General features: G+C 43.4%; 1 protein-coding gene across 5 annotated transcripts in view; it reads left to right on the forward strand.

Moving 5' to 3' along the window:
- The first annotated feature begins 1,024 nt into the window (after positions 1 to 1,024).
- The window catches only part of LOC119436099 (heat shock factor protein-like), a 125,641-nt gene continuing 99,153 nt past the window's right edge, over positions 1,025 to 27,512 (forward strand). Inside the window, exons 1-2 of one of the 5 annotated variants that reach the window (XM_037702845.2) lie at positions 1,025 to 1,242; positions 11,258 to 11,366. In XM_037702845.2, the coding sequence (XP_037558773.1) occupies positions 1,138 to 1,242; positions 11,258 to 11,366 (214 nt within the window). In that variant the 5' untranslated portion in view covers positions 1,025 to 1,137. Of the gene's footprint in view, positions 1,243 to 1,317; positions 1,460 to 10,387; positions 10,481 to 11,253; positions 11,367 to 27,512 lie in introns of those variants that run through there. The other 4 variants (XM_037702844.2, XM_049660912.1, XM_049660913.1 and 1 more) reach the window with 4 other exon arrangements.

The raw sequence follows: 27,512 nt of genomic DNA on the forward strand, positions 1-27,512 counted from the left end.
GATGACGGTCGAGAGTGGAACGCCTCCAAATTTCAAGCGATACACCCAGAAGCTGCGGAGAAGTTCACAGGCAATCGACCTGGTATTTTAGAATGGACTCTACCACTACCTGACGAGTCTCTTCAAGGTAGTGCATTTCCTGCGAGTGAACAACATGCTGACTGTCCATCTACGTCACGGCAAGAAATAGCAGCACAAGCCAGCCGTGAATCAAGTACTCAGCCGTCTTGAACTGCAGGACAAAATGACCGGCCAACCCCCACGGAAGAGCGCACGAGTTAAAAAAACTCCGTTGAAGCTCAGGGATTATGCGTTACGCAAGCGATATTTTTTTTTTTTTTTTTTTTTTTTTTTAATCAACCGGGGAAATGTTGTACGTATAGGAAAGAAGATGAGGATGGTTGCGGGGGACATGAAATAAAGAAGATGATGTTCAGGCATCGGATGCATCGTTCCTCTGTGTTCTAAATGCAAAACTTACATTCCCAACTGAGTCGGACTACCGATAGGAGTAAACTAAAACGTAACCAACTGGGAAATCATACTTCCAGTTTATGAACCCATTCAAAGAAACTGGAATTAGTTATAGATATATATGCATGCAGTACTAAGGCTATAGCAAACCTGTTTCTGACAGTTGGAATCCTATTCAGGTTTGCCTTGTGGGGTATATATATGTGTATTTTTGGTATTTCCCATTGGTGCAATTGGTCATTCCAACCAATTGGTACCCATTGGGTACAATTGGTCACTCCAACAAAAACCAATAGGTCACGTTCCAGTTGGTCCAATTACTATGTACTAATTTACGATTGGAAATTTTCCAATTGGTACCAATTGGAAATTTCCCAATTGGAGTCAACTGCTTTTTCTGACAGGGTTGCGTTGTCTGGGTACTTGCGTTCGTATGCAAGTACCCAGACATTCGCCGTACCGCTGCTCGTACTTATGAACATCTGCGATATCTCGACTAAAGTATCTAAATTTTTTTGCAGAAAATCTAGGGATTTTCGACCAGTAACCGACCAAAACCCGAGCAGTGCTAGCAACCGTGTTTGCCGAAACCACGAAAGTATGAAATGATTATCAGTTTACAGAGCAGTAATATTGCTGATCTCAGTGAGTGACGACATTACCATGCATACCACAGAAGTTGGCGCCAGTAACGTTCCCGCGTTTTTAGTTAAACTATGGAAACTTGTCGAAGACGAGAAATGCAACGACTTGATCAGCTGGAGCTCGGTATGTCTCTCCTCGCTGTTGGTTGGTTAGGGCTAGGTGATGGTGTATTCCAAAACGAACCTAGGTCTGCTTTGGAATGCTACCATGTGCCTGTCACCACATCAGACGCTCGTAGCGTACATCTGCGAGTGTCTGTCGCCTGTTTACAAAACGGCGTTTCTTAGTGCAATATATTATTTTGTCAATTGAAGTCGGCCGGCAACCCAACAACGCGCATGTACTAACCGCTTGTTACAATTTCGCGCTGCTTTTCTTCTGATCTCGTATTCTGCAGCCTAGCCGTTTAACTCGCTGCGGAATCTCTGCCTTGCTTTTATGTAACGTTTCGCTTCATTCTTGGAGTTATACTGCGCCGTAAATAGTGACCTGCAGTGTGGCGTAATGAAGCAGTAGTAGTGGTGGCAGTACGAGCCATTCTGGCACTTTTCCCTTTAATTTAATCATGCCTAGCACATGCCGCTTTCTTCAGCTTTCCTTTATTATATATATATATATATATATATATATATATATATATATATATATAACAATCTGATATCCATGTGGCGCAGATCGTTTGAACTTACCACCCTGGTGCGACTGCATCTTGCAGATCCCCCGCTCCTGACACTTTTCGCTATTTGCTCCAGCAAAATTTGTGACAAAATTGTATAGCACAAGAGAAACCTTATGCAAGTCGCTCACCACTGAAACCTCTTAAACAATACTTATGTTTGTTAAGAAAAAGTAAATGACGATACGAATTTGACAAGTCACGATTACGATACTCATACAAGCAACTGTTGTTTCATACCGGTGTCACACGACCGCTTTTTGTATAGCACAAGAGAAACCTTATGCAAGTCGCTCACCACTGAAACCTCTTAGACAATACTTATATTTGTTAAGAAAAAGTAAATGACGATACGAATTTGACAAGTCACGATTACGATACTCATACTAGCAACTGTTGTTTCATACCGGTGTCACACGACCGCTTTTGATCGCGATCAAGCCCGATCCGGATCAAAATTCCCGACTGCGATTGGCTCCCTCGCGCAGTTTGCGCAAAGGTGCCAATCACGACCGAGAAATTCGATCCGGATCGGGCTTGATCGCGATCAAAAGTGCGTCGTGTCACACCCGTATTATACTACCAAAACAATTTGTAGATTCATTTCTGGCATGAAGCTTGTATGGAAATACAGGATGTGCATATTACATGCTCTCTTAAGGAACCTCCACAAATGATTGTGCCATTTATCTGATAATTCTCTACAGACAGGATGGGCCATGTATCTGCCATCTCTATTTGTCCCAGCAAATTTTGTGAGTGCCTTGTGTACACAAATGAAACCCAAAACAAGTCACTCCCCACTAAGGCTATTCTAACCTATACTTCCTTCACAGACAACAAAAACACATTTTTAGCACACTTTTAGTGGGGAGTTTTGGTGTGGAAGCACAGTTTGGACAAACTGTGCGCTGTATTAAAAAAAAAAAAAAAAAGAAACCTCTATAAATGATTGGGCCATCTTTCTATCTGCCTTTTCTCTATTTCCACCAGGAAATTTTGCTGCAACCATGTAATGTGCAAGAGAAACCTTACGAAAGTCACTCCCCACTGAACCCTTTTAACATATATTTCTATTTCTTATGAAAAAAAAACTAACAAATGCTGATACGAATTTGGAAAGTCACAATGACCATTGGCGTGGCCAGGGGGTGGCACATCGAGCACGTGCCCCCCTCCCCCTGAACAAAATTTCTGGCACGAGCGCCACTGACGATGAAGATACTTATACCAGCAACTATTGTTTTATGCCACCAAAACCATTTGTAGATTCATTTCCGGCATGAAGCTTGTGTCAAACACTGGTTGTGCAAATTGTATTCTCTCGTCAGAAATCTCCAGACACAATGGGGCCATATATCTGCCATTTCTGTATTTGTCCCAGCGAATTTTGTGACAGTGTTGTATACACAAGAGAAATGGAAAGCAAGTCACTCCCCACTGAAGCCTTTAACCTATACTTCTGTCACAGACAACCAAAACACATTTTTGCGCTAACTGCATGCTGTCTTAAAGGTCCCCTCACCAGGTTTGGCCACCTTAAACAGGCAAGCACAGCACATTATTCACGCACTGGCGATCGTGTCTGCAAAGTATTACACTGCTGCCTGCTGTGAAAACAGCTGAAGTTTCAAAATGAAAGAATGCGCGTCCTCCCTCTCGAGGAACTGGCGCTCCCAACTAGAGAGTCAAGGTAACACGCACAAATGCTGCGACATAAAACGCAGTCCTAGAAATGTCACTCACCATGACCAGTACTTCAGTAAATCATCCAATGCGGAATGCGCAACACCGCTACCAGAAATGTGCCACGCAGCAAAGAAGGAATAGAAAAAAAATTTATAAATAGCCGGGGCTTGTCACGTGAACCCAACGCAGTCCCTCGGCTCCGGTATGGGAGAAGGATGGGATGAAATGTTGCTTGTGGACGCTACTCGAGGCAGAGGGAGAGAGTGTTTCTGTTGGCAGTCGTGCTTGCCTCTTGGCGGTATGGTAACAGGTCATTCAATTTCTTATATCATTCAAATTGAATTATATATTATGTATATTGGTATTATATAATACATTTATTTGAAAAATTAGGTTGGGGAAATGATCCCTAGACAGTGTTCTAGTACTTCCTGTGTATAACTAAAATTTGTAATGGGGCGAGGGGCCCTTTAAAGAACCTCCGTGCGTGATTGGGCCATCTATCTGCCTTTTTTCATTTCTCCAGCAAATTTGTGGCAACCATGTATAGCGCAAGAGAAACCTTAACAAGCCACTCTTCACTGAAGCCTTTTAATCTATATTTCCATTTTAGACAACCGAAAAAAGACTGTTGATGCACTTCTGGCATGAAGCTTCGGTGTGAAAAAAACAAGTCGTGTGAATCGCATGCTGTCTTAAACAACCTCTGCATGTGATCGGGCTATAAAGGTATATTTTTTTTTAGCTGCAGCAAATTTTTAAAGATTGCCTGTGGCAGATAGCACAATTCTAACTCTCGGTCTAAATTACTTATGAGGCGGCCATTACTTCTATGATAAATCATACTGCTTCATTGAATAGTTAACAATTATGCTATTAACTTTTTAATTAATTACCTTATGGCACATATTTCAATCTACGAATTGTAGCTAGTGAGTATGCAAGGCATATCAACTTGGAAGGAATTCTGAGCATGGCACCAGTTTTCAGATATGTGCTGTCAAACTTGTGGTAAAAATGCACTGTTGTTCCATTTACTTCTTTAATAAAATACTGTTTTGTGCATTGAAGCATAAAATTAACTGCAACGCCAATGCATTTTGTCGGACACTTTGAAAATTAATATTTCGAAACTGGCATAGTCCCGAGAATTCGTTCTAAATCAGTATGCCTTGCATGCCCACTAGCTACAATTCGTAGATTGAAATATGTGCCGTGAAGGAACTAATTAAAATGTTAATTATCATAATTACGTTAAATTGAATTAAGCATTTTGATTTCTCGAAGTAATGGCCGCCTGATCAAGTAATTTAGATTAAGGGTTAGGATTGTGCTATCTGCCACAGGCAATTTTTAAAAAGTTGGTGAGCTAAAGAAAAAAGCACCTTGTATACCTGCCTTTTGACTATTTACACTGTCAAAATTTCAAACAACAGTGTAGAGCAGAAGCCAAACCACATAATGTCGCCTCCACTGAAGCCTTCTAATCTATATTTGTATTTTAGACAACTGAAACAATGCATTTGTATGCTTCTGTCATCATGTAGCTTCCACGTGGAAACACAGCGGAACATGCTATCTTACAGAACCACTGCATATGCTTGAGCCATCTCTCTATTTGCTCCAGTACAATTTATGACAACTTGTGTATAGCACAGGTGAAATCATAAGCAAGTCAATTCTCACAGGAGCCTTTTAAAGGGATAGTAAAAAGACATTATTTGAGCAGCATTAGTAAATTACCTTTCTATAATACCAAGATAGCCACTCTTATCATGACAAGAGGCTTGGTAAGTCAGAAAAAGCACAAAAGCAAACATAAGCGGAAAGTTTTAATTTTTCCGGGGGGGGGGGGGGGGGCAACTAGCTTTCCGAAATCTACCCATATATATATATATATATATATATATATATATATATATATATATATATATACCCTCTGCTAACAATTTTCTACTTCTAGCTTTATGGCGAAAACAATTATATCGACACTTCAGGCAAATTGTCGCGGTTGTCGTTGCCGTGATGTTCCGCATTAAATCCAAAAGCCATATACATGAGCGAACCATACCCTGTGCGGGAAAAAGCACGAAACAGTGAGCTGAAAAGGATGGCGGCTTGATGGCATTATTTGCCATGCACTCAATATTCGGGTTAGTTGTAGGTCACGTAATCAAACGCGAATGGGAAGGAGAGCACGCGTCTTCTCCTCTAGACCTGCCATAGCTGTGAATGACTGTGCGCAGCTGACGCTTATGGGGCCCGCATGCCATATCTAATTGTTGGTAATCATTGGTGGGTGCAATGATAAAGGGCGACCAGGCATGGCTGCTAACTTCATGCACGCTGTCTTCCTTGCCGGGCTGTCTTTCTGCGCCCCTAGTGTTGCAGAGTTAAGAGACAGAGGTCATCGCAGATCACTCACAGAGGCCGTCAGAAGTGGACATAAAAATAGGCAGATGATGATGAGTCTAATTTTCAGAGTTGCGCTGAATCGCGCGGCTGTACGAACCGTTCGCCTCCGCTGCCGGCGTTCTTCACAATGCTTGCGTTGTGAAAGCGAGTGCTCGATGTCATCCAGTGAGGTATTTACAGGTTTACATGGTCCGTGCTTACTATGTCCACTGTGTCCACTATGCTTACTATTTTAATTTTAGGTGAATGTTTACTACAATTTATATGGCCACTATAACTAACGTATAAGACTTGTGTAAGGGCCACACTTTACTGTCGCGATTTTGACGAGCCTTTCATGGGACCGGGCCATTTGACCTCATTTTTCCAACTACAATTATGAAATCCGCCGTAAACCTCTGCGATCGCCTCCTCTCGACATCCAGTAGCGACACGAGAAAGTACGCTGCACGCGAAAATTCGTTGTTAAGCCTGATCAGAATCAGCGTATGGAACGCGATTGCTTCTCGGTTGCATGTTTTTTTTTTTTTTTTTTTAATATTGGCTGTCAAGTTGGGGGTGTGGCTCTTACATGGGTGCGATCCTTACGCGGATTTACACGGTAAGAATCTTCCTTCGTGTAATTGTCTTCTACTTCGCTATCACTAATACTGCTTCGCCTTCCCGGCCAAACTGCACTCTTTTTATTTTTTTAGTACTTTGAGTCCGAGTATAAGCGCTGCTGCGCATGACTTCTAGACTTCTATTTATTTTGATTTTGAGTGAATCCGGCTTGGCATCATTTCAGTTACTGAGTGAATTCTATATACAATGTATTTCAGCAAACAGTTTCCAAAATTTTTAAAGGTGGCCTGTGGCAGATAGTACAATTCTAGTTCATGAGCTCGTCTACTCGAAGAGGCGGGCATTACTTGCACAAAATAATTGAAATGCATAACCGAGTAATTAACAAAATTAACTAATTAAGTTTTTAGCTAATTACCTTATGGCACATGATACAATTTACAAATTCTAGCCGTGGAGTGCGGATCCACTTTGAACTAAATATTAATTCTCTAACTTTGCGGAGAAATACATTGGCGTGCCAGCCACTTTCTCAACAAAAAGTCGTTTATGCATCAAAGCACAAAAGTATGAAAAGAACAAATTATGGGATTTTACGTGCCAAAACCACGATCTGATTATGAGGCACGCCGTAGTGGAGGACTCTGGAATAATTTAGACCACCTGGGGTTCTTTAACGTGCACCTAAATCTAAGTATACGGGTGTTCTAGCATTTCGCCCCATCGAAATGCAGCCGCCGTGGCCGTGATTTGATCCCGCGACCTCATGCTTAGCAGTCCAACACCATAGCCACTTAACAACCACGGCGGGTAAGCGCAAAAGTAACTGGAACGCCAATGCATTTCTCTGCAATGTTCGGAAAATAATATCTCGAAACTGGTGCCATCCTGAGAATTAGTTCCTAGTGCATCCACCTTGCGAATTCCACGGCTAGAATTTGTAAATTGCAACATGGGCCATAAGTTAATATGTTAAAAACCTAATTGGTGATTTTTTTTAATTAGTCGATTATGCATTTCAATTTTTTGTGCAAGTAATGTCCACCTCTTCGAGTAGGCAAGCCCATGAACTAGAATTGTGCTATCTGCCACAGGCAACCTTTAAAAAAATTTTTGAAAGTGTTTGCTGAAACACCCCGTATTTATGGCCTCTGCATGCAGATGCGACGTTTCCATCCCTAATGCGTAAATGTTGTAAATAATTAGAAGATTTTTTTTTTCTTTTATTTTGTCTCCAGTTGTTAACATTGCCTACTGGAAAGAGAATCAATATTGAGACACATATCACTCAAGTGCTTTTCACACGCTGTTGATAGAAGACTCTGCCGAAGGGGTCACTGAAGTCTGCAGGTTTTTTTCAGGGTCAAAAAAGCACGCAAAGTAATTTGAAGTGAGGTGAACACACATCAACATATTCATTCTCTAGGTAGAGGCTATCCATTTAGTTGGCTACCTCCTTCTCTTTAAAAAATATAATAAACTTTCTGCTTTGTATATATAAATACATTGTTTCTGTACGTGGTGTTCTAAGCGGAAATTAAAAAAAAAAATTTTAAGTGAGGAAACACAGATGAGGTAGCCGCCGCTGGTGCTTCTAATGCGCTTGTCCTCCTATTGTCCGGATTTCTCGAAATAAAGCGAAAGTATAAATTGAAAGCCGTGCACGGTCCGCGCCAACAATGGTGCCGTAAGCTTTTAGCCATAACAAACGTGAAAATATGGAAGGAACGCAAGAGAATCCTCAAATTATGTAGGTAACAGAACTGCGGTAATGACATTTTAGGGGCGGGGGGGGGCTCAGCCCCCCCCCCGCCCCGGGCCCCCGTAGTCGGCGCCTACCTTGTTATTCACTACCTTGTTATTCTCGCACCATCTTGCCGTGATGCATATATGGCATCTGCATGTGCTGAGTTAATCTGTTATCAGTAAAAAATGGACTGCTTTCTATTCTGAAGGAGCCAATGACTGAACTTGGCAAGCTTGAAGAACTTTTCCCGAGTCAGAATGGCCCAAATACAAAAAATAATACTTTGAGATTCGTGACGTCACATTGATGTACCGGAACTGGTTTTCCAGTGTAAAAAGGGGGGGGGGGGGGGGGTGAAGAAGAAAAGAAACTATAAACCACAAAATAACACCAATAAGCACACAGAGTTCTGTAAGAATAATCTTAATCTAAATTGCATTAGTGTATCTCTTTAGTGACCCTTTAATCTATGTTTGCATATTAGAAAACCAAAATATTGCATTAGCACACTTGTTTGAGACCAAACTACGTTATCTTGCAAAACCTCTGTTTACAACCAGGCCACCGATGTGTATTTTGTCTACTTGCTCCAGCAAAATTTTAGACAAACCATACTATAATTAGTTACTCCCCACAGAAGCCTTTTAATCTGTGTGCTTAGAAAAAAATAAAAATTATCTGGTGTTGGGCTGCTAAGCACGAGGTCGCGGGATCAAATCCCGGCTACGGCGGTCGCATTTCGATGGGGGCGAAATGCGAAAACACCCGTGTACTTAGATTTAGGTGCACGTTAAAGAACACCTGGTGGTCCAAATTTCCAGAGTCCCCCACTACGGCGTGCCTCATAATCAGATCGTGGTTTTGGCACGTAAAACCCCATAATTAAAAAAAAAAAGAACAAATTTATCACTTGTAGTTTACTACTACTACTACTACTACTGCTACTACTGCTACTACTACTATTACTGCTTCATAAATGATTAAGATATAGGGGTGTGAGAAAATTTGAAACTTTCAAAAAAGAAAGGGGATATTGTCCTATTCGATTCGAGTCAAATCATATAGTCACTATTCGAAAATCTACTATGTTTCCTAATAGCTTTCAAGTCCTTCATATCATTGAGTGTGCATGATCAAACGTGAAATTGAAGAAAAAAAAAATGTTACAACTTCCTTCCTATCCTCATGTGGACATAACTTTACAACCAGACTTTCTGGCTAGACCACAATCACTCTCAGTAACATTTTGCTTAGACATGGCATTTGGCAGTGGGTATTGTTTCGTATTATTTAGTGATGCAGCACCTGTGTCCTCTCGTAGCATTAAATCTGAAGATATTTCATGGTAACATGATACAATAGGCACCATCTGCCGTGACCATTCGAACTAAACATTAAAAAAAAGTGTGTGTGTGTGTGTGTCTGTTTGGTTTTTCTTCCCCTGCTCTTCCACCGTCATAGATGACACGTATTTCTGGCTTGGTTGCGAAGGTAAACACAGATGTTAATTGAACCACAAGGCTACTTTTCTAAACGTTTATGATAATGCATGACTGCGTATGCTCTGAAGAACCCGGAGTGTGCAAACAAACTGCATATTTATTCCTAATGCTCCCTTTGTGTTTTTAATAAAGCTGCTTTATAATGTGCGGTGTTATGACAGAAACCTTCTAATGTTTTGAATGCTAGGATGTGAAAGTTGTTTTATATTAATGGCGACATGGCTTTAAATTATTTGCAAACTATTAGAATGTTCTTCAATATATGATTCGACTTGATTTTATTCTTGCACTAGTTTATTTGTATTCAATTCGATCGCAAAAACTACTACTTGCATACCCCTATTAAGATCCAATAGCAGTTCAGTGCACTCACTATGTACAGGGACGTGCATATTTCGCTTAAAATTTTAGAAAAACAGATTTAACACATACCACTGCTCTGTTCTCGCTGAAATTTTGCACACATATTGCATTTCAGTGTATGTCATTAAATACAACACTTCGCACAAATAACCTCCTGGTTTTTAAGAAAAAAATTCAAATTTGCCTTCGTTTATAGGGAGGCAAGCTGCTGCTGAGATGGCACTAGCATAAACTTGTGTTGACACCTGCCTGCTGCAGAAAGCAGCTGTTTAGAGTGGGTTGCCAGCGTGTTCCAGAGAAGTGGGCAACACGTGGCAACCCTCCCTGAATGGCTGCTTTCTGTAGCTACCGGCAGGCGGCGACAGAAGGTTATGCTGTCTGTGAAGGGCCTGTTGAAATAGTTTGGTCAGTGCTTATTCCAGTTTTTGCATGTGGCAGCATGCACACAACTAAGATTTAGTATGATCCAGTATTTTAGTTCTTAATTTTAAAAATTTTCTGGTACTAACTTCAGTTGCCCTATCTGAGTTTTGTGAAATGTCAGAAGATGTGGAATAATGGGCTGATCAAGACAAGCAGCCCATTCATGTGACCACTTTATTTGTTTAGAAGGGCACTAAGCACCTTTCATGATGTGTCTGCAGCACTGAGTAACAAAAGTTAAAATGCCTCTGGTTGATGGACAGTGCGGCACAGGGCACACTTGACATGGGCATTAATTAATCACGTATGTCGCATTTGTTCAGTGACTTTGGCATTGGGTTGCTGAGCGTGAAGTGGTGGATTCAATCACTCTTTGCAGCAATTGCATTCCAGTGGTGGCAGAATGCGAAAATGCTCATTTACTTAGATTTAGCTAAAAAACCATAGGTGGTTAGAAGAGATCTGTAGGCTTCCAATACAGTGAACTTCATAGCGCACTGTACAGTTTCACAACATTAAACAGCTGAAGTATTATTTTTATTACTATTATAAGTAGTACAGCTCACAGTCACACTGTTTTGCATGCATGAACAAAGTGCTCAGCGGAACATATAATCCAAATTAAAGTTTTCAGATTGAAAAGTAACTGGAGTTGCCCTTTAAATATAAAGCTAGTTGCATTCAGTGCTTACATTCTAGTTAAGAGCTGTGTGCTGTGCTCATCTTCATCCCAAATCCACACTAAACTGTTTTTTGCAGAATGGCCAAAGCTTTATAATACACAACCAGATACAGTTTGCCAAGGAACTTTTGCCACTCTACTTCAAGCACAGCAACATGGCAAGTTTCATCAGGCAGCTCAACATCTGTACGTATCAAGTTTATACAGTTCGCATTGGAAGGCCTTATGGGGTAATGATGAAGAAGTATGTTTTCCAAATTGCTTTTATGAATATCAATGGCTGGATGGATACATTGACGCAACCACAGCATTCCATTTTCGAAGTATGACTTGTTCAGTATGGCTTTTCAGTTCTGCTGTGAACTGAAGGAGTGTTTTATCTCTTTATTTTTGCTTATAATTATGTTTCTCATAACTTTAATATGAGAAAATTCTTGTGCTAGTTTTTTCTGCATATAATTGAGCAAATAATGCCAAGCTAAATTTCAGAAATTGAATACAGGGTGTCCCAGCTATCATGCAGCACAATTTAAAAAAGAGGAACTGGCATTACGCAAAGCAAACCTAGTGCATATTGTTTCCAGTAAAGTGGAGTAGCTGCCAGTAATTTTTTCGTTACCGAGATTTAATTAGGTAATTGTAATTAATTCTCTAACTCGAGAATTACTGTCCTAATTAGCAAAGTGTCAATGAGAAAGTTGTAGAGCAACATGAAAAACTCCCGATATAGCTTTCTGTTGCTCAATACGTGCTACATAAATGTGTTTTTCCTGGTGTGAAAAAAGCCCGCGAATACACGCAAAGTGCCTCAAGCGGCCATTCGCGCGGCAATTCTGCGTGTATTCGAGAGCTTCTTTGTTCGCGAATACACTTAAGAGTTCGGAACTGTTCGCGCACATTGAAAACCTCCAAGTTGCTGCCAGAGGCACCGGCAACAGTCACAGACGCCACACGCATTCGGTACGAACGCGGGGAAAAGGCGGACGGCGTCAACAGGTCTGCGTGTTTCTGGTGCTGCTACACCATTTTCATTTTACAGGCATTATCACAGTGAGTCTTTATTTTCAGAATCCATATCAAACTAGCCCATCTCATCTTTCTACGCTTGGATCGCACATTTAAAGCATAGCCCATGTTTTTGTGCACTAACTTGCTTCGTAATTCTCCACTGTTTCTTGCAACTTACCATTGGAGCCTAGCGACATAACTGCTGTGCGATCACAATTCATTTGTTGTTAAATTGAAGCATCTGTTCAACATAGACCTCTAAATTTTTGCCTTCTTCTAGTAATTAATTTGTGAGTGTAACCCCTCTGTATTGCCATTCCCTCCTATGTAATGCCTACAATGGCCTTTAGGTATATGAATAAATGAATACTAGAGACCGGATTATAGGCAAATGCACATTTCTTACCATGCAACAGGACTGCACCTTTTTGCTTTTTGAGCATGAATTGTGGGTAAGAAGTTGTTAAGCAGTCATTTTATAGTGCATATAAATGCCTATTTCTGTCTTTTTGTCCTATATATGTCTGTTTTATTTTACCACCTGAAAATGCTTTTTTTTTGTGTGTGAGAGAAGTGCTGTTTTTGCTTCACAGGCACATTTGTGTACTACTTTCTACAAGACCTGGCAGAATTGGCAGACTTTGTTGCTAATGGCAACATACCTGGCAATGTGACCTAGCCAAGAAGCACTTGTGCTGTTGGTGTTAGTTGAGCTTGTAAGGGCTGCTCTCTGTCTGTGTGATGCTGGTAAGCATTGCCAAATAAAAAATCACAGCATATCCACGGGGTGAATGATGATGAGTGGGCGAAGCTCCGGAGGGAATCATCGGATCTCTCGCTTAAGCACAAACGCGTTAGAAACGAGCAGTACTCTCTAGTAAGGAGGAGTGGCCACAGCGTCTTACGCAGCCATTTACACATGCCGGAACGTGCACCGCGTTTGCCGACGCCATCACATGACTGCTGAGAGAGTATACCCCCCGTATTCATAAACGCTCCTCGACTTGAACTTGACTTGCCACCGCCTTGGGCAGCGCGTTCGAAACGCGTTCAAGGTAAGGCGGAGAGGCCACAGCGTCTTACACCAGCTTCTTACACGGGCCGTAACGCGCTAGCACAAACGCGTTAGAAACGCGCTAGAAACGCGGCCTTTCGTTAATGTTGGGTATTTATTGCCATCGTGGTGCGTTTGTCTATGTGCGCTTCGTGGCGTAGTGGGCTAACGCCGCGCGCTCGGAAGCGAGGGGTCCCTGGTTCGATTCCGCGCTACGGACACAACTTCGGAATTTTTTAAATCATTTTTCTCAGACTGGTTACACACTACTACTACGACGACGGGGACGGAACGGGTAGCTGCCATAAGGAGCTTCGCTCCTAAAAGATCGCCAAAAGCCTCCTTCTTGGCAGTGGACACACAACTCCATGTTACCCTGCATATGGGGATCTGAGAAAGAAAGGCGCAGTTTAGACCATAGCTTGCTAGCAAGTAGAGAGTGCACTGTGCGTGTGTTCGGCAAAAGCATGCAAAGTTCACCGGGAGTATTGTTGACCCTAGTTATGTGGTCCCCGTTTTCGACATCTTTGCTCCTGTGTGATTGCACGGAGACAATCAGGTGATAGCAGTTCATCTTAAGCAGTAAACTCTGCTCCTCATCTTGTCCATTTCCCCCCCCACTCTTCCTTTTAATAACTGTACGTAAGGAGGCACATACTCCACAGATACACACTCATCTGCTCCGACGTATAATAAATAGACACATTTTGCAAAGCATAACACCATAGTCACATTCGAAAAGCACTCTAGGAAGAGTTATTACGTACAATTACCGTATGTATTCTATTATAAGGAGGTCATGATTATAAGGCGACGGTGCAATTGAGGGGGACCCAAGAAAAAAAAATTGAGTGTGCACACCAATATAAGGCAACACAGAGTAGCCAACGGATCATCGAGACTCGGCGGGGATCACCTGAAATACTGACTTACTAAAACAGCCGAAATGCCAAATGGCGACCGTGAAAGGGGGGGGGGGGGAGAGCTTCAACATGTGGAGTGCGGGTTATATGCGAATTTTGTCTTTAGGGTGTGGCATCACGGCAGCGCTAATTTCTCTTTATAGTGTGGCTTCACGGCACCATGGCGTACGCTGCCGTAAAGCCACACTGTAAGGTGAAATTTCGGCTGCCGTGAAGCCAAGCAAAATTTGCATACAAGGTGGGGGGTGACTTCGAGGCTAAAAATTGCGGGAAAAAAAAAAACTCTCCTTATTTTTTTTATAAATACGTTAATGAGTCGTGACACAGCTATCGTTCCAGAACGCAAGTTCACTGCAGCTCATGTGTGTTGTAGCAGATGTGAAAAAAAAAAAAAATTGTGTAAGAATCACTTTTAAACAAGAACTAAGGATTTTTTTCAGCTCAAAAAAAAAAAATTATGGAGGTTCATACAGCAAACACCCGAAAATCCCAGAGTGCGTGCAGCTGTAAAACATACCAAAATACAAGATCATCCCATTCACCTTTGTCCAAGTTGATTGTTTTCCACCTGCAAGCTTATTTCGAGCAAGGTAATGGACAATATCGAACACAAAAGCCTAGAAATAATCCTTGCGTGTTACTGTCCTTATAACTTTTACAAAGGTTTGTAAGCACTCGCATTTCGATTCGTTAAGTGTGGATTTTAGATTTTCTCATTAAAGGTTTATTCGGCATCTTTTTGTTTTTTCGTGCTTGCTCCACTCAGTGCGGCATTGTAAGCAAACAATTTTGGCTATTATATATACATTACCAGCTTGTTGCATTAGAACAGTTGTATTAAACAAAGGGTTGGCTGCAGTATACCGATAGACAGATGTATCCTCTCGTGTGCTCAGCTATAGCCCAGCATTGTGAAGCATTGTGATAGCTTGCATAGTGTGGTTGCTACCTTTGGCCTCACAAGTCAACACTACTTATGTTTTCTTGCCATTAAATTAACCACACACATTCAGTACACAAAACAGGTTGTGGATAGCAAATAACTTATTGACCCTTTTCGCGGAGCAGTTTGTTCTTGAAAAAAGAGATGGCACTTTCGGCAGCGTGCCATACGTTGCCTCAGCGAAAGCTGTCGGAAAGGCAACTGCAGGGTTTTCGCTTACGCCCTGTGCTCCATTCATGCTGCAAAATGTGGAGCGGTGGATTGAATACGCCTGCAGCAGTTGGCTGCAAAAATAGTGACTGGCATAATAAGGAATGGAATGAATATGTGTGACCAAGTTCACGGACCGTTGCTACATACGGACAGCCTCTGTTACCTGGGCCTTCTCAATGTATGACTTTTCACAAAATTCACAAAAATTCATGTCAGCGTTGTATAGCTAACCTCCAAAGAAAAGACTTGATTGATTGATTTGTGGGGTTTATTGGCGCAAGGGCCAGATGTGGCCAAAGAGCGCCAAAAGAAAAGACTTGAGCCCCGGAATGTCGGCAAGAGTTAGTACCGCTTGTTAAACAATGACAAAGGGAGTAGCACCACTTCCTGGCATAGTAAGTTTCACGCACGTTATCTACACACGTCTATCCCAACTCCCACACAAACTTACGCACACTCTAGCGCCAATGTATTAAGAATATGTGAATGGGTGCACACTACACCTACGGCACACTAAATGGTCGAAGCTGAATGTTTTGTCACGGTCCACAGGAGTAAACGAGTTACTAGCGATACTACATATTTGCTACAAGCTATTACAAAGAACATAACAGCTACGTTCCAGGCCTTGTGTGCAGCAAAAACTAATTATTGCAACTGAGCACACCCGCGAGCGATTAGGCATAAAATAATCCGATAGTGACCACACCGACGAACTTCACTGAGTCAGAAGCGCGACAAGCCGCTGCTTCTAAGTATAGGTAAAATAAAGAACGAAGAGCAAAATACACTGATCCTGACTCAATTACTAAGGGGAAAGCTTGGATAGCTTAGAATACATTTTTAGCCTCATTTTTAGATAAAGCACCATATACGCTGCTCGCGCCGTTTGGACAAAGCTTAATGAGCTTTGAAAACGCTTTTACATGACCTCTGAAGCTGTGACCAAAGCTTTGTGTCAACCACCCAGTCAGCGTCTACGATATCTCCCGAAACGGAGGTTTCCTTAGCTGCATGGGGCGTCATGTACATCCATTGTAAACACGGAGGCAACAGAGGCAGCTGAGGCAAGCAATGGACGCGTCACCACGTGATCAAATATGGCAGCGCCTACGGGATCGCCGCGAAAAGGGTCAATAGTGCCTATTTTGGCCCCTATCGTGCCTAAAATGAGGCTGAGCCTGTATTAGGCTTCTAAAAGTCCGTTTTTTTAGTGACAGAAAGTCTGGTCTTTCATTATTACTGTAAAAAAAGGAGACAAAGAGCGTATCGATGCATGCAATTTGGTTTTGCATGATCGCATTGCCTACACTCTTAATGGACATAGGTATTATATGAGGTTGACATAACCTTCTTCAAAAACTAGTAATGGCGGCAAGTTTTGAGAAGTGGCAGCCCAGGTCATGTAACTCTGCTCTAATATGTTTAACGACTAGGACCCACTTTCTTTCAATGCTTCTGAGTTTTCTTCAGTGTGTGCCACAGCCTATTGCTAGTTTCAGTAACAGGATGCTGATGGTCTACAACATTTTCAGAAACACATGTACGAAATTATGATGCTGCATGATCGCCTAGCCAGTTATTTCTGTGCAGATATACTTGCAGTTCAGCTAGAGCATGAAAACTATAGCATTGTTTCTTTCAGTGCAAAATTGAAAGGGTGGTCACAGAAATATGCAGTATAAAGAGTACAAAGAAAAAAAAAAAAAACTACTCAACATGGTGCTCACATGGCCAAAAGTCTTTACACGAGTTATGGCAATTTGTGCAAGGCAAAATAATGAAGCAGTTTGGCAAGCATGTCCTCTTTGTGGAGACTACATGAAAAGTGAATTTTAAGCTTTCCAGCACATCTACTGCTTCATTATAAACATTCCTTTTGCCTGCATGCTTTAAATACTTCTCCTCAGTTTCCTTAAAGAGGATGTAGGGGTATATTTATTCATTTGGTACATAGGTTTTCATTTCCTGTCCAACCTAAGCACAGCTTGTTGGTTGTTCAGGGGGTCTCTCAGCTGCCCTTGTTTTACAATTCATAAGGTCTGCTTCAGGTGCTTTGCAAAAGCCCTTTTGTCAGTGGTCGAGGACTTTCTTGTAAAATGCACAAGTTGATTTCTGGCTTGGCTTCCTTCCAATAAATCTTGCCACATAATAGACAATGCACTCAGTGACAGCAGTGTTGGAAATAGTCTTGTTCAAACAACTCGTCACATTCCGAACTTCCTACATTGACAAGGCCATTGAGCCTCAGACTCGGATCTTCAAGTTTGTGCGCTGTGTGGCTGAGAACCTAATTATGTCTCAGAAGTCAGCTTGTGTTAGGAAAAAAAAAAAAAAAAGAAAAACACACCTTTTCAGGACTTGCATATTTTTTGAACTGCGGTGATTTGAGCAGTGAATACAGCAATAGCAGTGACAGCAGTGAGTAGCACACAGGGACAACTGCTCAATGACAGCTGCTCAGTGACAGCTGATTAGTGACAGCTGCTGACAACTGCTCTTCGTAAAGTATGTGAAAAATACGGGGATTGAAGAATCACCTTAACAGCCTCAGTAGTAACAACACAAGTAGTGCTATGGTCTTGGTGATCATATTAATCAGTTGACTAATTCCTGCAATCGATTACTAGGTTATCAATGCCGTAACTTGTCTTCAGCATCTCCCTCAGTCAAGCTACTTGCATATAAAGCCCTAATCCGTTCTGAACTAGAATATGCCTGTGCTATCTATGACAACCACTAGGTTAGTATGATTAATTCCCTTGAAGTGGTTCAGAACCGTGCTGCCAGGTTCATTCTTTCTGACTACTATAATACAAGTGTCTCAGCCTTAAAATTCCGGTTTTGTCTTCCCTCGCTCAGCTCCCGCCGCAAAAGTGCTTGTCTTTTTTTATTTTTTAGGTTCATTCATTCGCTGCCCACAGGTAACCAAATCATCATTCCAGCACACCGTTTCTCCCGCCATACGCATCCCAATGCTGTGTATCTACCACGCGCCCATTCCACTATGTATCGGCGTTCTTTCTTTTTGCACACAGCCCGAGAATTGGGAATACCCTTCCTTCTGACATCGCCCTCGCCACAAACATTTCTCGTTTCAAAGCTGCCATTGAATATCATCTTTCAAGTCACGCCACTTAACCTGTCCCACCATTTTTCTACGTGCCCACCCCTCATGTAATGTCCCTTTCTGGGGCCTTTGAGGTATCATGAATAAAAATGATTAAATAAAAAAGCCACTGGGGTTACAGTGGCCATGGTGTGTGATAGCAGTGGCAGCAGCAGTGTTGGCTGTGGTACTGTGGTCCTTTGTTTTGTGTGCCACCTTTTGGTGTGATTAATCCGAATTCCTTCCATATCTCCCTGCCATGAGCTTCCTGGGCACCATTTGCTCACCTAGCACCTTTCACTGTGCTGGCAGCTGAGGACTAAGTGATTAATTGTGGAATTCATGAGGCAGATAGTACCAATGGCCACTCTGGTGGTAGTACCACCAATTCCTGTTATGGCGAGGAAGTGTTTTTTTTTTTTTTTTTTTTTTTTTTGTACAGTGGTTCTTTCTAATGTGGCAGCAGCTGAACTAGCATGTCTCACTGGCTCCCAAAGGTTTTTTTTTTCTTTAAACTTTTTTTTCCAGCCATTCTAAGTCTGAAAAAAGGTAGTTACTTAGTTTTCAACTGAGGACCTTAGGTACAGGGAGCGGCTTGATGCTCTACCTTGTGCAGACCCCACTGCACAGCCTTTGCACTGGCAAAGTGTTTGTTGTAATAATTAGCTGCCGATAGCCAAGTTCCCCAGCGTCCATTAGTATTAGAAATAAAATGAGGCTAGGACAAAACACGGAAAAAAGATTTTTTTAGGCTCTGAAAACCTAATATAGGCACCAACATCGAAATGCCATTAATAGGCATAATAAAGGTGCCACTAAATTGTTCCTAGACACATAGTTCATGCTTATATGTTAAATAGGCATGATAAAGTGGTAAGGAAGAAATAGGCATTGTGCCCCAAGTTCCGGCCTCTAGTGATAATATACTGGGTAATCATTTTTAAGCTCCCTGGAATTTTTAAAAATTGCCTGTTGCAGATAACGTAATTGTAGTCCTTGAGCTGGATTATTCAGAGAGACTGACATTATTTGCATGAGAAATTTTTATCAATCAATGAAAGGGTAATTTTATTATACAATAATATAAAAATGCGTACAAGGATATTTGGTCCCATAGCCTAAAGCGGCTAGTGATGGGTCCAATACAAAAAAAAAATGTATTGCAATAATTAGCAGTCTTATACAAACAAAGTAGCGAAAGTATCATACATAAGCGGTAAATACTATATATATTCACAGAACTGTGCTGAAAACAAACAAAAAGAAAGAACAAAGAAAAACAACAAATTAACATACACATAATTTTTTTAATATAAAAATCTCAAGAACGTGCTTGGTAAGTTAAGTAGTGGCATTTGCATGTAAAGTCAAAATTTCTTGCGAGTTTTATTTCAAGAGGCAAATTGTTCCATAGCTTAACACCAGAGAATTGAATTAACCTTTCGCCGTACACATTCGAACATAAAGGAAGATTAAGATTACCATTGCGTGCATGCCGTGTGTTTAACGACGGAAACGTGAAAATGGTACGCGGCAGAGGTGTGCTTGTGTTTAGTATTTTATTTACTAAGCAGGAAATCTTGTAGTTCCGTATGTCAGTAAACGGCAGTATACGCAGCCTCTGAAATAGAGGATTAGAGGGATGACGCACCGAGGAGAAAGTAATCGCACGAACAACCCGTTTTTGTAATCGGAATAACGGAGTAAGGTATGTTATGTACGTTTGGCCCCACGACTCGCAACAATAGCTAAGGTGGCAGTGAAATAGGCTAAAATATAATGTTCGCAGCAATGTCAAATCAAAGTATTGACGTGCTCGTATGAGAGTGTAACAGCTGAATGACAACTTTTTGCAAACGGTACTGATTTGGTCTCTCCAGTTAATGTTACTGTCAAATATAATGCCTAGATATTTAATAGTCGGAACACATTCAATGGTCCGATTGTTTAATGATATGCTAATTGAAACGTTGTTCAGAGTTTTCATTCGTGAATGGAAAATAACATATTTTGTTTTATCGGCATTTAGTAACAGTTGGTTTTCACGAAACCACATTGAAACAGCTTGTAGTTCATTAGATACCGTATATTGTAAGGTTTCAAGTGAACTACCTGTAAATAAAATTACAGTATAATCCACATACATTAATGCTTTAGACGATTGTAGAATCCGCTGGAAATTATTAACGTATAGAGCGAATAAAATGGGACCCAATACGGATCCTTGCGGTACACCACATGTGACATTCTTAGGTTTGGATAGAAAACCGTCAATTAGTACTTTCTGCTTTCGCGATGTGAGATAACTGGATAAGAAGTCATGAGTGCCATCAATAATACCATAGCACTTCAGTTTTTTCAGTAGTGTCGAGTGACAAATGGTATCAAATGCCTTTTTTATGTCGATGAAAATTCCAATAGCAATCTTTTGATGGTTGAGGGCAGAATTGAGTATTTGAGATGAGGTAAGGACAGCTGTTGATGTGGATTTCCCTGAGACGAAACCATGCTGTTCCGGGCAAACTATGTTATTCCTGCTAAGGAAGTCCTTAAGCTGTTGAGCGATTAATTTTTCAAAGATATTGTTTACTATACTCAATACGGATATCGGTCTGTAGCTGCCGGGAATATTATGGTTGCCCGTTTTGTATACTGGTACAACTTTGGCCATTTTTAATACATCTGGATAGTAATTTGCATTTAATGAATGGTTAAATAAATGACAAAGTGGAGCACTCAGAATATCTGGATTGTCTTTCAGTACCCTAGCTTGTATACCATCAATCCCTGTGGTTTTGTTTAGCTTTACATTTTTTATAGCAGACGTCACCAGCTCTTCTGTTATGACCTGAAAGCTAAATTTGTTTTCACATCTTTCAACGTAAGTGATGGGCCGTGCAGCAGTAAATTGTTTCGTAATGTTTTCGCCAACCGTGGCAAAATAATCATTAAAATCATTTGTAAGGCTAGCTGTGACGTTGTCAGGGAGAATCTTCTTTTTGTTATCGAGCCCTGTCACTTTCTTGACTATTTGCCACGTTTGTTTTGTATCGCAGTGGGCAACGATACGTGCATAATATGCCCTTTTAGATTTACGCATTAGCCCAACTGACTGATTTCTGAAGTACTTAAATTGAGCCTTGTAATATACATTTGTTTTGTTTAACTTTAGCTTATTGTGGTAATAATCTTTTTTCTTCAGTAGTGCGAGAATAGGCTGTGTTAACCAAGGACATATGGCGTGATCATACCTACGTCGTGTGCACGTATACGATGACTGCTTTATTGCATTCGTGATACTGCAAATAATGTTATCACATTCTACTTGTACGTCGTCGTTATACAGCATTTCGAACATAGTGTGTTGCAAGAGGGTGGGTACTTATGAATAATTAACGCGTGCGTGAAATCTCGGGAGCAACTTTTCTGTTTTACGAGTATGATGCAAGTACGATTGTGGCATAAAAAGAAAAGTCGGGTGGTGATCAGCAATTGCAAAATCATAGACACCAGCTTCTACATTAGTATCAAGACTGCACAGCATGTGATCAATAAGTGTGGCAGAAGTTTCCGAAAAACGTGTTTGTTTGGTTATAACATTTCTAAGATTAAATGATTGTAGGAGGAACAAGTAGTCATGGCACTGATCCTTTAGCAGATCTATATTGAAGTCACCAGAGATTATTATCTGAGAATGCGAGGTTACACATTGAATCAGCACACTTTCCATGACAGATATGAACTCATCTACGCTTGAGCTTGGGGGGCGACATACTACACCGGCTATGACACCACATTCAATCGTCGCAAATAGAGTTTCCGCAGATTGCTGAGTGCTCGAGATATCAGTTAGACGCTGGAAACTGAGCTCGTTCCTGATAAACATGGCTACTCCACCGCCACGTGTCGCATGCGCTCTCGGCTGTGACAACATCACATATCCAGGTATATTTACGCAATCATCTTCCTTTAGCCATGTTTCTGTTATTGCGATTATATCGTATTGAAATGAATGTTGTGACAAATAGATTAGTAGCTGGTCGAGATTTTTCTTTATGCTGCGGATATTGCAATGGAACATTGATATGTTTTTATGTTTGAGCCACGCCCTTTCAACTTCTGCGTTATTATTCATCTCGATCGGTTACTGTACTCTTTCGAGGTCCTCCGTGCATGTCACGTGCAGAACCCTCGAATTTTCTGTCTTGCGCATTAACACTTTGCCGTCTGACACCCAGGCGAACTTCCAATTTTTTTCGCGTTTTGCATTCAGTGATTTTGCTAAAAGTATCTTATTTGCTGGACAAAGGTGCTCATTCACGAACACTGGCGAACTATCCTTGAATCCCACGGTGTACGTGTTCAACCTCTGTTTTTTTGCCGCTCTCAGAACCCGGTCCCTCACTTTGCGAGAGTGGAATTTTACTATGATGTTGGGTTTCTGTTTGTCCTTCGACGGGACTCGATGAATTACTTCGATGTCGGACTCAGCAATTTCAGAGCCAATGCAAGTTGAAATTGCTTTCATTGTCAAAGGTTAGATCTTCGTCTCGGGCTAAAGGTATCCCTTTTATTTCCAGGTTGGTCTTACGACTGTATTGCTGCATGTCAGTTAGCTCTTTCCTAATGTCTCCGAGTTCCTTTGCAAGACGCAAGTTGTTTTTTATTTCCCTATTGTCGTCCTTAACTTTGGCTATTTCGCCTTTTAGCGTTTGCATTTCTGCTCGAAATGCCTCGAAGCTTTCATTGATGAAGTTCATTGCTTGTTTTACAGGGTCCAGCTCAGTTTTTATCAAGCTCACTAGGTCGCGTTTCATTTCATCATATTTCACATCAATTCTACTAGTCAAGTCTGCCAAAGCCTTGGAAAGTTCTTTAACGGTCGTAGGAGCCTTTTCACTCATATTGCGCACACAGTAAGGAGCAGTCCGGCAGCCTCAGTAATAATTACTTAAGTGACAATATTGTTACGTAGGAAGACGCAGACGAAAAGCTATATACAAGTATATTTACAAAGAAATGCGCCGCACTTGGCCAAGAAGCCACAGCCCGCAGTAGCCTCTAATCTTCGTCGTCGTCTTCACACTGCTCGCCTCTTCGTCAAGGCAAATACTGTTCCGTAGCACTACCCCCGGCGGCAAAAGCGCCGTCCCGGAGCGATTAAAGGCCGGACTCTGAAGCACTGTAGTAGGCCTTGAGCCTACTGACGTGCACGACATCACTAGATGCCAGTGTAGACGGCGAGGTCGAACTCACAGGTTCAATTTCATACGTCACAGGCGTCACCTGGCGCAGCACGCGGTAGGGCCCAGTGTATCGCGAAAGGAGCTTCTCTGAAAGCCCGATGTGACGAGAGGGCGACCACAGGAGCACGAGCGCACCAGGCGAAAACTGCACGTCACGGTGGCGGGCGTTGTACTGACGCTGCTGAGTGGTTTGCGAGGCCGTCAGTCGAGCACGGGCAAGCTGGCGTGCATGGTCGGCGAGGGCGATGGCGTCGCGCGCATACTCGCTTGTGGAGATCGCAGCAGGAGGAAGTGCCGTATCAAGGGGCAAGGTCGGTTCGCGACCGTACAGTAAATAAAATGGAGAAAATCCGGCGGTGTCGTGCCGGGAAGAATTGTACGCAAATGTGACGTAAGGAAGGGCAATGTCCCAGTCGTGGTGGTCCTTGGAAACGTACTTCGACAGCATATCGGTAAGGGTACGGTTTAACCGCTCCGTCAGGCCATTCGTTTGAGGATGGTATGAGGTAGTCAGCTTGTGTTGAGTGGAGCAGGAACGCACAATGTCGGCGATAACTTTCGACAGGAAGTTGCGACCACGGTCAGTAAGCAGCTGTCGCGGGGCGCCATGAACCAAGATAATGTCACGCAAGAGAAAGTCCGCGACGTCAGTGGCGCAACTGGTAGGGAGAGCCCGCGTGATAGCGTATCGGGTGGCGTAATCAGTTGCAACGGCTACTCATTTGTTCCCCGAAGATGACGTGGGAAAGGGGCCGAGGAGGTCTAATCCAACACGAAAGAACGGTTCCACAGGGACGGTGATCGGCTGGAGATGACCAGCAGGTAGCACCTGAGGTGTTTTCCGACGCTGGCAGGGATCACGTCCTTTTTGGTAACCCTGTTCAGGTGCCGATAATCCACGCAAAAGCGCCATGAGCCATCCTTCTTCTTTACAAGTACAACAGGTGACGCCCATGGACTACACGACGGTTCAATAATGTTCTTGGCAAGCATTTTGCGAACTTCAGCGTGAATAACTTGACGCTCAGCCGGGGACACTCGATACGGGCGGCGATGAATAGGAGGGGCATCGCCGGTATTAATGCGATGTTTAACAGCTGTAGTTTGGGCCAAGGGACGATCGTTAAAGTCAAAAATATCGTGATAGGATAACAAAACGCGGTAGAGCTCACGAGCGTGCTCGGACGGCATGTCGGGCGCAATCATTTTCTGCAAGTCGGCAATGGCACAAGTTGCCGACTGCGATGGTAGAGGAGGATCGGCTGAATTGTCGTCTACTGCAATAGATGCTACTGAGTGATCCTCGAATGAGCAAAGCTGGGCCAGAGACATCCCGCGTGGCAGCACTTGTGCCGTCAAGCCAAAATTGACCACGGGCAGGCAGACGCAATTCGCCGTAATAGATAAAACTGTATGAGGCACAGTGATCCCGTGTGTAAGCAGGACGTCTTGCATGGGAGCCGCGATGTAGTGACCGTCGGGCACTGGTGGGGATGACACTAAGTCAACGTAGGTCAGTGCCGAAGGTGGCAAGCGAACGAAGTTGACGGAACTGAGGCGACTAGGGTGTGGTTCAGAGGGATCCAGAACAGGCAGGTCAAGGCGGAGAGTACTGGCGGAACAGTCGATGAGAGCAGAATGCGCGGAGAGGAAGTCCAAGCCGAGGATGATGTCGTGGGGACAGTGGGCGATGACTGTGAATAGCACGATAGTGGAGCGATCGGCGAAGGAGACGCGGGCGGCACACATACCAATTACGGGGGCTGTTCCGCCATCGGCGACACGGACAACAGGCGTCGTGGGGGGTGTGAGTATCTTCTTCAGCCGGTTACGAAGGTCAGCACTCATTACGGATACATGCGCCCCAGTGTCTATAAGAGCAGATACAGAAACACCGTCGACTTGCACGTCAAGAAGGTTCAGATGAGTGGGCAACGTCAGTAGAGGATTTGGCGGCGTAGGGAGCAATGCAGCGTCACCTCGAGGCGCTGCATCGTCTAGTTTTCCGGCTGGGAGCGGCGTCCGAAGGGAGTCGGCGAATAGGAGCGACGGGGCTGAGGAGAGCGAGATTGTCGTCGTTGGGGCGAAGGCGAACGAGAATAGGGGCGGTTCGGCGCAGGAGAATCAGTGGCGGCATTATCGGAGCGAGCGGCATAGGGCCGAGAAGGGCCACCTGGGCGAGAGTAGGCAGTATAAGTAGACCGGGTCGGGGAACTCCAACGACTGCGACAGTGGCGAGAAATGTGCCCGATTCTACGGCAGTGAAAACAAATGTGCATGTCGTCAGCAGTGCGCCATTCAGATGGGTTGCGGAAACGTGGTGGGTAATAAGAAGTGGGACGGGGCGTAATCGAAGAAGCCGGATGGGTATCAGGGCGATGGGCCGAGCAGACGGTGTGAAGACCCATGTTCGCGAACTCCTGGCGGACAACTGCCTGTATCAGGGAAACCATGACTGCAGGTGCGTTGGAGGAGCTGGAGTCGAAGGCAGCCGGATAGGCGGCCTCAATCTCACGCCGGACGATCCTGGTAACATCACCAGTGTTGTTGGGACGAGGAGCGTCGGCACAGGAAGATGTCGCTGGGGTGTTGGGCAGACGGGCAAACTGCTGGTCGATACGTTGGCTTTTAGCGAGTTCCAGGCGGCGACACTCTTTTATAACTGCATCCACGGTCGCCACGTTGTTGAATACGAGCAAGTTGAAGGCGTCATCGGCAATGCCTTTGAGGATGTGGGAAACCTTGTCTGGCTCAGTCATGTGTGCGTCAACTTTGCGGCACAGAGCCAAGACGTCTTGGATGTATGTGACGTAGGGCTCTGTGGACGTCTGCACACGGCCGGATAACGCCCTCTGCGCGGCAAGTTGGTGACCGTAGGGGTTTCCGAACAAGTCTCGGAGCTTTTGCTTAAGCGAATCCCAACTGGTGATCTCCTCTTCGTGTGTCCGAAACCAAACTCGAGGTGTGCCACCGAGGTAAAAGAGTGCGTTGGCGAGCATGATAGTAGGGTCCCACCGGTTATTGCGGCTGATGTGTTCGTACAGGCTGATCCAGTCGTCGACGTCTTCCCCATCTTTGCCCGAGAATACGCCAGGATCGCGGGAAGCGGGGAGAGCGATGTAGGTCGTCGAAGTGGCAGCAGGTGTCGGAGCTGGCTGAGTCGAGCTGTCGTCGGCGGGAGCCATGACGGAAGACTCGACGTACCGTCCACTGCGAAGCTCCGTGACGAGGTACAGGGAACGTCCACCTCCACCAGATATGTTACGTAGGAAGACGCAGACGAAAAGCTATATACAAGTATATTTACAAAGAAATGCGCCGCACTTGGCCAAGAAGCCACAGCCCGCAGTAGCCTCTAATCTTCGTCGTCGTCTTCACACTGCTCGCCTCTTCGTCAAGGCAAATACTGTTCCGTAGCAATATGAATAGAACGTACCTGCACAAAATAAGCACTTCGTTTAAAAGGCCGTTCGTTTGTTGTGGCTGCCTGGACTGCTCCTGTGTGATGCCGCTCTCAGTCGAGGAACCGTTTAAGTACCCAGCTGGTAACGTCAGGGCTCATGAGGATGCGCAGAAGCATTTGGCGGTCCGGCGGGTTCCTTCCAATGGTCAGTTGGATGGTCCGCCTGTCGCTGCGTGGTCTGGCAGAGTGACTAGGCGTAGGCGCTCGACGTAAATCGGCGACGGGCGCTCTGCACAAAATAAGCACTTCGTTTAAAAGGCCGTTCGTTTGTTGTGGCTGCCTGTGTGATCAATTGAAACACATACTCCACTAATTTAAGAAAATTCACGAATTAACTTCCAAATAATTTACGGCACATTTTACAATTTACGAA

Source organism: Dermacentor silvarum, chromosome 1 (assembly GCF_013339745.2).
Source record: "Dermacentor silvarum isolate Dsil-2018 chromosome 1, BIME_Dsil_1.4, whole genome shotgun sequence".
Taxonomy (NCBI): Eukaryota; Metazoa; Arthropoda; class Arachnida; order Ixodida; family Ixodidae; genus Dermacentor; species Dermacentor silvarum.